General features: G+C 34.6%; 1 protein-coding gene across 2 annotated transcripts; it reads right to left on the bottom strand.

The window, feature by feature from the left end:
- Positions 1-377: 377 nt before the first annotated feature.
- On the bottom strand, positions 378-13335 carry LOC108456895 (inositol hexakisphosphate and diphosphoinositol-pentakisphosphate kinase VIP2). Of its 2 annotated transcripts, none has more exons than XM_017755628.2 (30): positions 12868-13335; positions 12641-12700; positions 12262-12308; positions 11423-11506; positions 10486-10549; positions 9965-10118; positions 9533-9603; positions 9207-9311; positions 8689-8781; positions 7939-8013; positions 7303-7388; positions 6911-7117; positions 6726-6825; positions 6565-6635; positions 5939-6020; positions 5561-5719; positions 5158-5200; positions 4869-4951; positions 4665-4727; positions 4513-4587; positions 3806-3931; positions 3416-3657; positions 3156-3200; positions 2441-2507; positions 2141-2212; positions 1692-1945; positions 1553-1610; positions 1252-1419; positions 1006-1080; positions 378-849 (listed from the first exon to the last, which is right to left on the bottom strand). In XM_017755628.2, exons 1-30 carry the CDS (start codon positions 12958-12960, stop codon positions 583-585), a joined length of 3189 nt encoding a protein of 1062 aa, XP_017611117.1. In that variant the 5' UTR covers positions 12961-13335; the 3' UTR covers positions 378-582. The 2 variants fall into 2 exon arrangements, with proteins under 2 accessions (XP_017611117.1, XP_017611118.1); XM_017755629.2 differs by having other exon boundaries at positions 12886-13335.
- Between the last annotated feature and the right edge of the window lie 306 nt (positions 13336-13641).

The raw sequence follows: 13641 nt of genomic DNA, 5'->3' as shown, positions 1-13641 counted from the left end.
TTATATGTGAATTTGTGCAAATTAAAATAAGTATTGATGATTAAAATATGATTTTATCTAAGTCTTTAATTCAAACCTTATTGAAAACAAAATTTAAATATTTTGTAACTAATAAATTCAAAAGGGTATTAAAATTATGGATTCGGATAATAAATATATGTATCTGCTGCAAATCCATTAACAGATAATCATTTTAACGTCCAAATATTATCCCAAAAATGTCATCCCTAACTCAAGAGCGGAATACTAAGATATTTATATACAACTTTCTCCATAATCAAATTACTGGACCTCAAAAAATTCAATCATTTTTTTTTCTAAATTAAACCGAATAACTTGCAAACCCAGCCACCTACTCTATAAACCAAACCTCCCAATTTTCTTTTCAAAATTGCTTTAACTAGAGGGAAATTTTATACAATTTTAAATCTTCCAGCAAAACTCAGTTGTTGAAAGTCGTCAGGAGAAAACTGATTTAGTCAAACATTTCTTGGTTGTTATATTGAACAGAAGTAAAAACAAAAAAGTGAGATGCATCATTAGCACAACAAAAAGTAAAAGGGAAAATGAAGAACGAATTTGTTATTTTCCATTGGTATGAGCAGCATTCTTATGGAAAGGCCAAAGATTTACCAGACGCTCAAGCACCCCCGCACTTTTGGAAAAGTAACCCGAAAATCCGGCAGGAGTTGCTGGAGGAGGGAAGTCTTCCGCCGGCATTGCAAACGGACGAATCATCTTTTCCATTTTCTCTAATGTCAGATAGGATCCCAGTTCTTGCAGTCTTTCTGGACCCATTATCGGCAATGTATGCTCTTGGTGAAGTGAAGCAGCCTTGCTGTCATTCATCTGTCAACGCACATTGCATTAGTGTAGTTTCATGCAGCCAACAAGAAGTATAAAAATGGTTCATATCTATATAAAATTGAAAAAATATTGGAATTAACTTCAGATTTTGATCGTTTCTTCCATTAGAGTTTCTCTTTGTATATTTGACAGTATTACCTCCAATGGGGATAAATCTGCACCTCGGCTAAATGTCAACTCGATGCGGAACCTTTTTGGGTCTTCTAACGCTACCTGTAATTTCAATTCCATGCATACATACACATAGTATGAGAAATCAATTTATATAAAGGTCGACTTGTTAGGAATGCCACTTGTTTACCAATGGCTGGATATGGCAGCATTTAGCTTAATGACTTGACCATCTCTCTCTGAGAAAGACCTATAATAAAGTAAGGCACCTACCTCTGTGTTCTCAAACATCCTTATCACAATGTAACTCATGTAGTCAAGCTCCTTGGTTTTATACAAACGTTTCAAGGCAGTCTGGCATATAAGACTATCTTCTCCCTGAAGAGATTCATCCAGGTTACAGTAACGAAGCACGTTCATGAGGGAATGGATATGGGATTCCTGTCAGACAAATCAAGCCAAATTATTTTTAGCAAAAATAATTGGAAGTACATATATAGCAAATTTGGAAGTCTGCCTGTTAGGTTGAACACGAGAAAAGAGAATGGTTAGTTCTTTCGTGATTTGCACTTACTGATGTGAAGTAAAGGCGTGTTCTCACATGCCGCTCAGGTGTCCTGACATTTGCATACCTGAATGGACAAAGAGTCAAATATAAGATGATAAACTAAAATACAGGGAATAATGCATGAGTTAAAGGTTTTATATACGACTTGGGGTCCAAACGGTATTTAGTTTCTTTATCATCGTCATCTTCTTGATCCATTGAAATTTCACTTGTGGTGCTAGATCGCCTTGTGTCATCCCCATTGATGAAAAACTTTGGTGCAGAATCTTTATCATCCTTCCCATTCTTAGTTGATTTTGAGCACTTGTCTTGGTTACTTTTTAACTCAGCAACATTAAGGGCTTCTTCACGAGTATTCCTCAGATCGATCAAAACTTTACCCAACAAACGGCGTGCAATCTAAAGGAACAGAATAAAAATTAGGGGGGTGGGGAGAATTGCAAGTAGTTCATTTGCATTAATGAAGGTTAAATGTACATTGTTAAAGGGGGAAGCGTTAAGAACCTTCTAACATTAATAAATTAAGTAAAAATACTAAGTATGATCTTTTGTCCGAACATTTCTAATTGAATAAGAAATGCAGAAAGTAATCACCTTTGAACCAATTTTTAGTTTTTGCTTCGGATTAATGCCATATTCATTAGGAATGACACCATCTGCAAGAAGCTGCGACAAGATCACGCAGACTAGTTAGGACAAAAACGGATGCAAAGGTCAATAAGCAGCCTAGGAAAATTTGGAAAACAATAGGATGTAGTCACCAAATGAAGAAAAGAAGATAAAAGTAAATGAAGAGGCTGCAGATCAGTACGTATGGCTGATTAAGATTAAATAGGGGTGAACTGCTAATATAGCCACTGTAAAAAATCAACTCTATGGTGGTAAGATGTTTACCTGTGCAACTTTAAAGAGCTCATCCAGACCTTTCAGATTAAGATGAGCATTGTGCAGAAGATCATATCTGCAATAGTAGGTTAATCAAACATATAAAAGTGTTAAGAAAGAAACGAAGCGTTTATATTTGTAAAGGCCAAGAACTTAATGTATTGTGAAAGTTCTAAAATTTAAAAATCAAGACAGAGCAAATTGCTTGAGTTTTAGGAGATTTGTATAATAGGTTTATGGACATCAAAATTATGGCGATGTCATACTATGCATTTTATCAATGCACTATTTTTCCTGATCTAAACAAACGCTAAATATGCAGATATCTCCTTAAAAGAAGCAAATGTTCAACCCTAAATCCAATACTACGGTGAGATGCAATCTCCAGTTCCTCAATCTACCTATACACCATCATCATAGATGGTTCATTTTCTAAAATTCAAAGAGATATTCACTTCAACAATAACGTGTGGTGCTGGAATGCAATCATGCAACAATCTCCTTGAGACAAATAGAAAATTTTCAAATTTCTGTTTAGAAAATTAAAAGGATAAATGAAAATAAATAAGAAAATTAAATTGGGAGAAAATTTAGGATGCAAAGAGAAATTCTTAAACCAAGAAGAAAGGATTTCCACACACTTTCTGAACTATAGAATTCGTTGTGCATAAAGTGCCTATTATCTAGAAAAGAAAATGCTTATAGAATTAAAATAGCTACTCACTTGCAAGAGTCATAAACATCAGGAATTTGAGTTATATCAAAGCGTCTGCAGGAAAGTCCAATGTTAGTAAAAACAATAATGCTAGAATAACATGTTAAGTAAGAAATCTAGTTTCAAGACACTAAATGGAAATTTATAGCTAGCTTAAAGATGGATAATGCTCTTCATATAATGTACATGAATGACAATTTAACATAACCGGCATAATATTCAGATACCTAATGCAGAAGTACAAGGAAGAATGGATGGTAGATACTTACCCCTTACGTTCATTATACAAATCTCTTTCAAGTTTTCTCCACCGAGCATACATCAACAGGAATCCCTCACTACCACAAGGCAATCCAGCAGCAATACGATCGATGTCAATATTTGTCTTACCAAGAGCTTTTGCTTGATCATATGGAGGAATCACATCGTATGGGCTTGCCTCTGTAAGAGTCTCGTCTTCATCCTTGGCAAGTAGTCTCACTTGTTCAGTAACCTTCTTAGTCAGGGTTACCTGGTATATAAAAGGTGCGAAATGAAATGGGGGCAACAGAAAATTGGAAATACTTGCAATAGAATCTTCTATTGCATATTCACTTGGTAACAAAGGGAGGAGAGGAGTGACAACAGTGTTGCATATTCACTTGGTATGATGAAATTACCAGTTTCGGAAGCAGTTCAGAAGCATTAGAAGGCAATCCAGCTCCATCAGTCATCCAAGGACATTTAGATGTTCCGTTACTATGAATTTTCCTTGCACCAGATGTTATAATTTCATTCAGCCTAGCCTGCAAAATCCAGAGGAAGTCTAAGACAGCACTCAAAAATGTGAAAGAACGATTTTACCTTGAATGATCTGTCCTTATACCCTGTTCTAGGTGGGAAGGGTAGGGTGGTAACTTATGGAAATAGATGGGGAACAACATTGCAGAAGGCAATAACTAATGACCGCACAACTAAATAACATGTCCACAGAAATATAAACCCATTATTAAGCAGGCACCTAGAGCTTAAGATTTTAGATTGTTCCTGAACACTATATCAGAGTCTCTTTAGTCAAGTGATCCAGAGTTCCCTTATTCAGGTAATTGATAGGTTGATGCAAGGTCAAAAATGTTCATATGGATCCATGAGTTAACTTATTTGATTCTCCCGATTATATCCAGGTCATTCAAGGTCATAAATAAGCATTTTCAGAGCTCTGCTCTTGGCCCAATTAAATAATCAAGCCATTTGTAGTCAAAACTTCATAAAGCACACCAATGGATAGATAAATCAAATCAATTACCAAGCCAAGAATTCTAGTTTAATGAGTAGCCGTATGATGCAAAAACAGCTTGCAAAATCAACGGCAGGAAGAGATACAAACCTTGGCTTCTTCCATCTCAATGCTGGCATTGTCAAGTCCGTCCAACATTGAGGAGTCCTTGCTAACAAGGGAGACCTAAAAGGATAACCAACCCAGTCAAGCAAATTCAATGTTAAAAGGAAGAATGCACTCATTAAGGGAACATTACATACCAGGATTGGTGTTAGTTGCCCTTCAAGGTCAAGCAGGCCTTTAGCGAAAGCAGCAGCAGACATCTGTTAAATGATTTAATTTACAAACCTATTAATAATGCCAAACAACAATGACAATAAGGTTATAGCAACTTAGTTCAGATATGAATCACAAACAGGTAAAGATCAAAATCTATACTCATTCATCTATGACTTAAGGCATACCTGCACACGGCCCTCATCAGAACTGTAAATTTTTAGATCGTGACGATATGTACTATGAAGGCGAAGCAGGCCAGTACCTTCACCTGTAATTTTATAAAAATCCATCAAGAAAAAGCTGCATACTCCTGAATTCATCACTATTTTATCTACCAAACAAATAAAAATAAATCTTAAGAGTCAAGATTAACTTGAACAACTACTAAAAATGTCAACATATCTATAACGAGCACATTCCTGCCAAACAAGGTGAAGACTGCTAACAAAGATAAAAGGGTCTATTGTTGGTAACCTGGATACATGTTATTTCGGAAATATCTACCCAGTTCTTCTGCCTGCATGAGATTGAGAGACAAAAATCACGGAAGAGAAAAGAAAAAGGAAAACAAACAAATGAATCAACAGGTATTTAGCTAAATTTTTATTGCTGTGTCCAAAATGAATTTCTTTCCTTCCAAGTTTCAACCCTAGATGTCTTGAAGTGAATTTCCACTTTAAATTCAATAAACCCTTCTCATGTTTAACTTTTCAATGCTATCCCTTACTTTTAATTCAAATTCAAATAATTTTCTAAATTTATGGAATAGCTTGGCTTCTCAAGTGAAAAGTGATTCTCTTTACAAACTATAGGCTGATTGAACAAGTACTTGAACTACAAATGTAGGAATTAAGAAAGGGAGGTTCATATTTATTACCTGCTTCCTCCCAGCATGTGTAAGGACACCCCCATATTTAAGAACCATTAGTGCTTCAACAGGCCGTTCTTCTTCACCTTCACCATTACTTTTTGGAACTTTAACCCACTTAAGAGGCTTTAACTGAACCTTTCTATAAATACCAGAAAAATGCCCTCCCTGGAATCAAAAGCATTTAGTATGAGACAGCCAGCCCATATTAACAATTAAAAAAAGGATATTATATAATCAAGAAATGATAATTTATGATAAAGGAGGAATGAGGAATCATGAACTTCTACATCCACACAAAGAGGTCTGCCCAAGTGCGATGATATAATGAATGCAGCAAAACTAGTAAACTGAAAAAGCAAGTCATTTCAAGATAAGATATATAACCTCCTCAAGTACTGCCTTAACTTGACGAAGCTTTTCAGCATGCTCAATATCTTCTGCTTCACTGTCACTGCCACGCCCTGGTCTATATCACATAAATATTCAAAAGATAAATCATTATTGACCTTTCAATAAATTCAAAATTCCAAGTGATAAAGTACTTTATAGGGAAAGGAAAACTAAAAATCATATGCAGATATTGCTACAGGTAGTAAACACCTTTCCTCCCATCCGCACCCCCCAAAAAATAATTAAAAGAAAATAAAAAAAGAAAAATTGCCTTCAAAGTTCTGTTAAGTACCAGAAGGCAGCTCAAATTCCCCCCCCACCCTTTTTTTTCCTTTTGCCTCAGCTGTCAAAATCACATCTTTCCTCTTTTAAACTAACCAACAAGCATTAGTTACCTTCTTAGCTTCTCTCATTCAACTAAACCATAAAATTGATAGTTAGTGATTACAATATAGCCTCATTAAAACAAATCTCAATTCCTATCCTACTAATTTTTTTGCAATTCCTTTTTCCTGTCCGATAACATCCGCTGTTACAAACTTTTTCTTTCATTCCTTTTGATGTTTTGAGTTGTCATTGTTTTTGCTAGATAAGAAAATTTACGAAAAATGAAGAGCTACCTGTAACGGGGTACAAGCATTCTTGTGGCATCCAACAAATCTTGCAATTGAACAGCACTCTTAAGTTTTGTCTAATATGTGGTAAAAACAACAAACAGTTGCTTAGGCAACAGAATCTATTTGTAGAAAAGAAGTACACAATAAAGAAGTGAAACAATCACCTCAGATCTGGGTCTTCCCCCATTGTACTTTAGCATCAGGTTTAGCAATTTTTCCTCAGTAACCTGCAATTTCACCTTCTGCTTGGGAGTTCTATCACCACTGCACATTCAGAACAGTTTATGAATAAAATGCAGGGATTTCCAACAAACTAAGGGAAAACAGTAAGGAAAATGGAGTAACATACTGGCGAATAACAACTATAACACAGCGTAGCTCCTCAGACTGCCCGAATGTGCCAATGATTCCACTTCCTTGACGAGTAAGTCCTTCAGAAGGCTGCACTGGTTCGTTTACCTTCCATGGTAAAGTTGGTGGTATTGCTGAGGAAAGATGAGGCGCTTTTGCATCTAAGAACATTTTCCTTAAAACACAAGCAGCATCATCGTAATACCTGTATAACAATAGAGCCTGTAAGTCTTTTCAAAACAATTAAACAAGACAAAATATGACCAGTTTAGAACAGGGGAAAATAAACACATCAACTCAAGACAATATGTGGTATAGTCAAATGAAAAAGACCTATGCTAAAAACACCATGAATAATCACGAGAGCAAAGAGAAGTTTATTAGCATTACTTGTGAGAATTTTTAACAAAACTCCATCCATTCACATCACAAACATAAGAACACCCATCAGAACGCAAAAGATCAAACCCACAAACCTGCAAGAAAACAAAATTGTTATCAAATGGACAGTTCTGTCAAAATAAGGAAAGCACATACTTCTTAATATACCCTATCTTTCTATGTTCGATTATAAGAGAAGATATGTGCAAATATTGCTGCAACACGTAGACAACCTCGAAAAAAGATATACATTAACTTTCTTCAATTGAACAAAACCATTCTTTGTAAATCAAATTGATAGTAAGTCCAACATGATACAAAAATCTTTATTGCCTTATGAGACTAACTCCTAAAACAGACCTCAAGAAGTGCAAGTAACATCTCAAGAAGCTAATATGAGCTTGTGATCAATCTTTTCAGAAAAGGCACGCTCTCAAAGCAAAAGAAATTACTATGAGAACATAATTATAGCAAACGTCATGTTTCAAAGGATCAGAAGTTAGAATGAGGAGGGAAGAAAAGGCATAGTGGAAAGAAAAACAAATGTGAGTCTTTTCGAGTAATATTTGCAGAACATAGGTGGTCATGTATCCACAATGGTCAAACACTAAGGCATCTGTTGCAAAGGAGATTCAATCAACGTACCGCTTGCCTAAATGCAATGCAGACATCCCTTGCCATTTGCTTCTCATTAGGTGTCAGCAGCACAGGATACCTGACCTGTCATATAGGTAATAAAGATATGTTTCAAACATCATGTATTTCCAACCTTCATGTGCAAGTGTAATAGCACTGAATCAATTATGGGAGCAAAAGCGCTAATTGACTAGAAACTAGTACTACATATTTCATCAATTATAATTAACCTTTCCATAAATTTTCACCGTGCATTTAATGGCAAATGATTAGTCACAAATCCAAGCAAATAATTTAAACCATTACTTGAGTAAGGTACAACCAAATTAGAGGCTTTTGCATTTGATATCCTGCAAACTATCATTTTAAATATAATTTTCTGCTAAACTATTGATTTAACAACGTACTTTATTGGCCATTTTCCACCATGCAGGGCTGTGAAGGTATGGGCAATGGTTTAAGTCATTCAAACGATTAAAACATCTAAAGCAATATGCGCATCATAGAGCACAACATGTTTACCTCCTTTGGCATATGCCTTATGTATACCGAGTTTCAACTTAAAAGTTAATGACCTGACTTTAATTTCTTTCACATAACAATCTAATTGGTACAATCTCCTGATAATTGATAAAGATTGTTTGGAATCAAGTGTTGACAAAGATACAAATATAGGGATTTCTGATGTGCACTCATGTGCATACATCAAAGAAAAGAAATAAAGAAAATGTTTTGGATAATATATTACCAAATACTTACTTCTTTGCCATCAGTGTTTCTCATAACAACACCATCAACAACAGGAGATTTCCTAGCCTCTGCATGAGCATATTCAGGGCCAACCGTATAGACCTACATTCATTTGACAAGATAATCAGACAAACTTGCAAAAGAGAGGGAAAGCAGAAGCAAGAGTATTGGCTAATGCTTAAACAAAACCTCAAAAAAAAAAAAAAAAAACCAAAACAAAACAAAACCAGCAACAACTCAAGAAACCAATGTGTGATTGCAACTTGCAAGTAGGATAGCTATTTCTTATTGATACAAAAGTCAATGCCAAATTAAGTTCTGAATTAATAGTATCAAATTCAAAGAAACTGCAAATGTGAGGTACCCTTGATAATCTATTTCCCTCCACTCTCTCCCAATCAAACACAGTTCAGCATAAACAGCATTCTTCTTTAGTGCAAAAAGTTTACAAGAATTTAGTTTCATACAAGTATAATTTTAAAGAACAATAAATTAACTAGAAATTTCTTTTCACCAAAATGTACAACCTTGACATCTGTTCCTCCAGTCGGCATAAACTCCTCATATATGTAAGAACCTTCACGCCTTACTCTTCTAACTTCAGGATGGAACTCACTTGATCTGTTCCCAACCTAAAAAAAGATAATAAAAAATAAAGAAAAAAATAATACCATATTACAATTTAAATATTAAATCAATCATGGGACAGCTATTTGGAAATTGGCAGCCGCATTTGAAAAGAAAATGAGCAAAAAAAGCATTTTCCAAAATAACCCCTGATGCTATAAAATTCATATCAGAGCTGAAAAATTACAGAAAAATTGTAGCCATAAGTTCAAGTAGGTATTCAGACCTTCCTAAACAATTTCTTCATGCCTCCACCTGCTGAGCTTGGGTAATATATCATTATACTATGATTATCCCCTTCAAAGAAGAACAAAATAAAGTTGTTAGCTTATGTGTAAACTGGAAAAAGGGTCAACCAATCAAACTAGAGCTGCAGTTGGTGCGATAATTATGAAGTACAAAAGAACAAGAATCCCTCCTGAGCACCATGAATTAGGTTTCAAACTCAACTGCTTGCAGAAATGAGCAATATATGAAATGTCCACTAGTTTATCCTTTTCACAACCAAAAAGAAAAGATGTTTTAACATGCTTTGCAAGGAAGTTCAAGCTTTATGGAAACAAGGAGAATGACAGAAACATATTAAATCCATTCTCTGGATATTGGCAAGAAGTAAATATATGCAAGAAGATAAAGGAAATATAAAGACCAAACTCACCATCAACAGGCTTCTCCACAAATGGCTTCCAAAAACGATTTCCATGGACCTCAACATAATCTTCTTCTTCAATAAAATAATCCAGGTCTTGGTATGGTTCTTCTCTATTTACAAGGGCATATCTAGGAACAGGAATTCCAAATTCTTCTAGTCGCTGGAATCCAAAAATAAATAGGTTAGTTTTAGGCAATCAATTGCTATATTAACATTATACATTTCAACTATATATAATTAGTTCTCAGCAGAGCTGGAAGGACAATTTTTTTCCCCCTCAAAGAATATAAGCTTTGACCAACTATGGTACAAGACTTAACCACACTGTCAATTGGTTCCAAAGCTAAGATATTACAGAAGGGGCAGAAGAAGAAGCCCCCTATTAAGGTCTCCTCTTCCAAAGGTCAAGGGCTATGTAAAAGTAACTGCCGTGATGTCCCTCGCTGAGGTGGAAAGTGGTCTTGGTTTTCTGAACTTGATTATGGATCAAAAATCTTGACGTGAAGATGGAAGTTTAGAATGTATACCTCATAAACCTTCCGTCGATCATGGAGAAGGTGTTGTGGGTCCAACTCATTCACAAGGAATGGTCTGAATCATAGAGAAGAAACAGTTGCAAAAATAATTAATTAGAAACTATAATAGAAATCAAATTTCTACAATCTTCAAAATATTGGTTGAGTATATTTAAGATGAACAATCAGATGAAGACACCAGTTAGATTATACTTCAATATAAGAAGGCCAAACTTAGTGCAGGTCTACACTCTAACTGAAGACTTAAATGATAGTTTACTAGTAGAAAACATGCCACTAAATATATAAAGGTGGCTCCTGTTGCAGTCATGCACGACCCAAATTTTAATTTTCCTACCTCAATTAGAGAGAAAATAACTGAATCATCACCTATCCGCTGCTCTTGAGCATCCTCTAATGGTCAATCTCCTTAGAGTCCAAAATATATTACAGCTGCAAAGACCTAAATCTTCTCCATATGGATGGACTGATGAGGCAAACTTTGCATGCTGATGCTTGGCAATTTAGATCTAAGATCCAATCAGAATTATTATAAATAATTTCTTTTCTTACATTAATTACAGATTCTCATTTAAGACCTGTATTAAGCTTTCAAAGCAAATTACCAGATATTCGCCCTAGTATCCTGTCTTAGAAATCTTCCCTAACTTTTCAATTTTAATTTGGTCAACATTTAGCATGTTCCTTGTTAATAAGGAGGCCTAATTAACAGCTCAAATATCCATAAAGTCTACTCAGAAGGTTTGATCCCAAAGTTTTGAAATCATTATATCAAGTTTTCCATGTTAAGAATTAGAATAAGTAATCATATTAAAATATAAATTTAGGTAAAATTTCCTGCAATTTGAAATGGAATGATAACTCATTTTGAACTTGCACATAGAATACATGCATAAAAATAAACAATATCTATATTAAAAGAACTTACTTCCTTAAAGCAGCATATGCTTCAGCTTTCTCAAGGGGGTACCCAGAGGAGTAGAATGCAATCAAACAATCACAGATTGGCCAGCTGAAATATGCAAAACTATCATATATTAGACAATTTAATGACAAAGAACCTCTCAACCTAAATACGGCAGAGAAGTAACATGAATTGCAACCAAAATATCAAGAATTATATTCATCAGTTATGCAAATATACATGGCTCTCTGTCTAATCCTCTACCTTAATTCCCTCCTAAAACTCAGACAGTCCTCCTAGAAGACGAGAGAGAGTTTTTTTTTTGGGGGGGGGGAAGAGAAGGTAAAATGTCAAACAAGGGACTAATGTTCAGTGACATAGTTGCTCCGCTCAAACTCTTTGAAAGAATAACAAATGTCAAAACAGTTAATCAATGGGGAGATGGAACTGCTAAACTGAAGACTTCAAAATTTTCAAGGTAAATGCAACCAGTTTGTGCTGACTTCAACAGGACATTTAATTTGCAAATGTTGGCCCTCCTCCACAACTCTTCTATATTTTCCTTCTTTTTTATCAACATTAACGTTCAAACTATTGAAATTCACAAGAAAATTAAAAATATATATGTTACCGGACTTGGAACTCTAGAGAAGTTTGGATACAAGTATATATCCACACAGTTTGGAGATCATACCCCTTAAAATCATGTCTCAAAGTCAGACACACAGGTGCAGAACAGGAATGATTTAGGGAAAGTAAAGAGTCCCAATAACAAAGATTATACTAATTATAACCAATATTATCAGCAATACCGTAATGTAAATCACAATCGTTGTGTTTCAACCAATTTGCTGAAAACGTACCTTTCTATTGGTTCTTCAAGAATAACTTTATCGCCAAAATATATAATCTACAACAAAAAGAAAAGAAACATTGCAGTACAAGGAATCTATAGGAATAAAACAACATAAAATTTAACACGCGCACTTCCATGCCTACACGGACTAACAAATTCCCCCATAGTATTTAATAAAAACTAGAGAATTTACACTAAATTTTTTTTTTCAATAAATCATGATTATCCTCACAAAAACTAAAAATACATATATCGCACAAGTCAGCAGTTATATTTCTCCTCAACTAATTCAAATTCCATAAATTTACCTCACTTTAAAAATAAAATAAAATAAAAATAAAGCAGATGCATTTAAATTTAGGCTTTAGAAAATATATACGATCTACCTCAAATTCGCCAAAAGCCTTAAGCCTGTCCAGAATCTGTCCCATTGGAGCAGAAAAAACCTGCAAATAGAAACCCGAAAACTTTCAAAAGCTCTAAATTTAAGAAGTAAAACAGAGCAATATGTACTAAATAAATCATACATTCTCTTAATAAGTTTTCATTAAAAAAAGTATAGTTTTCATATATTTAGTAGAAAACTCGAGCGAACAAAAGATGGTTAAAAAACCTCGCTTCCGCATTTCACCTTCTTTTCCATGACGCAAACTCCAACAGTTATCTTCTTATTTCCTCTAATTTCTTCTTCATCTCCTCCTCCCATCTCTTCCCTTTCTTTTTTTTTTTTTTTTCTTTTTCGCTCAGAAAACGATGCGAAAACACCAAACGAATATCTTCAGCTTCCAATCACCGCCACAACACCAACCGGAACAGGAAGTTTCTCCAGATAGGTGTATTCTATACGAAATACGTATACGAATACGTATGCAAGAGCTAGAAGGCTTTTTTTTTAACGAAAAGAAAAACAGAGAGCCCGGTTCAGCTAAGAAGAAAGCAAGCAAGGCGGTGAGTATGAGTCACGAAAAATATTAGAGATGAAAATGAAATGGAACGGTTTTGGAGCCAAACATGAATAAAAATCAGCGGATTTTATTTTCCATATTTGTTTTATTTATTTATTTATTTATTTATTTAAATTTAAAAATATAGATATATGTTATTGGGGGATGTTTGTTTGGGAGCAAGAGATTTTGGATTCTGGAATATGCAAGTGGATCATGATTTTGCTTTAGGAAACTGAAGGGGACGTGTAAAGTTAAAAGGTTTTTTGTTTTTTATTTATTCCATGCTTTTATATTGGAGATTTTAGTTCTGGAAATTTATTTTTTACACATCAACTGACAAGTAACAAATTTGGTGCTGTGTGTGTCATTTTCCATAAACTATTATTTTATTACTACCCAAAACATTATCCTTAAAAAAAAGGGGTGGCGCAACTTCAAAT

This window comes from Gossypium arboreum, chromosome 9, assembly GCF_025698485.1.
Source record: "Gossypium arboreum isolate Shixiya-1 chromosome 9, ASM2569848v2, whole genome shotgun sequence".
Taxonomy (NCBI): Eukaryota; Viridiplantae; Streptophyta; class Magnoliopsida; order Malvales; family Malvaceae; genus Gossypium; species Gossypium arboreum.
This window is presented reverse-complemented; position numbering and strand designations above follow the sequence as displayed.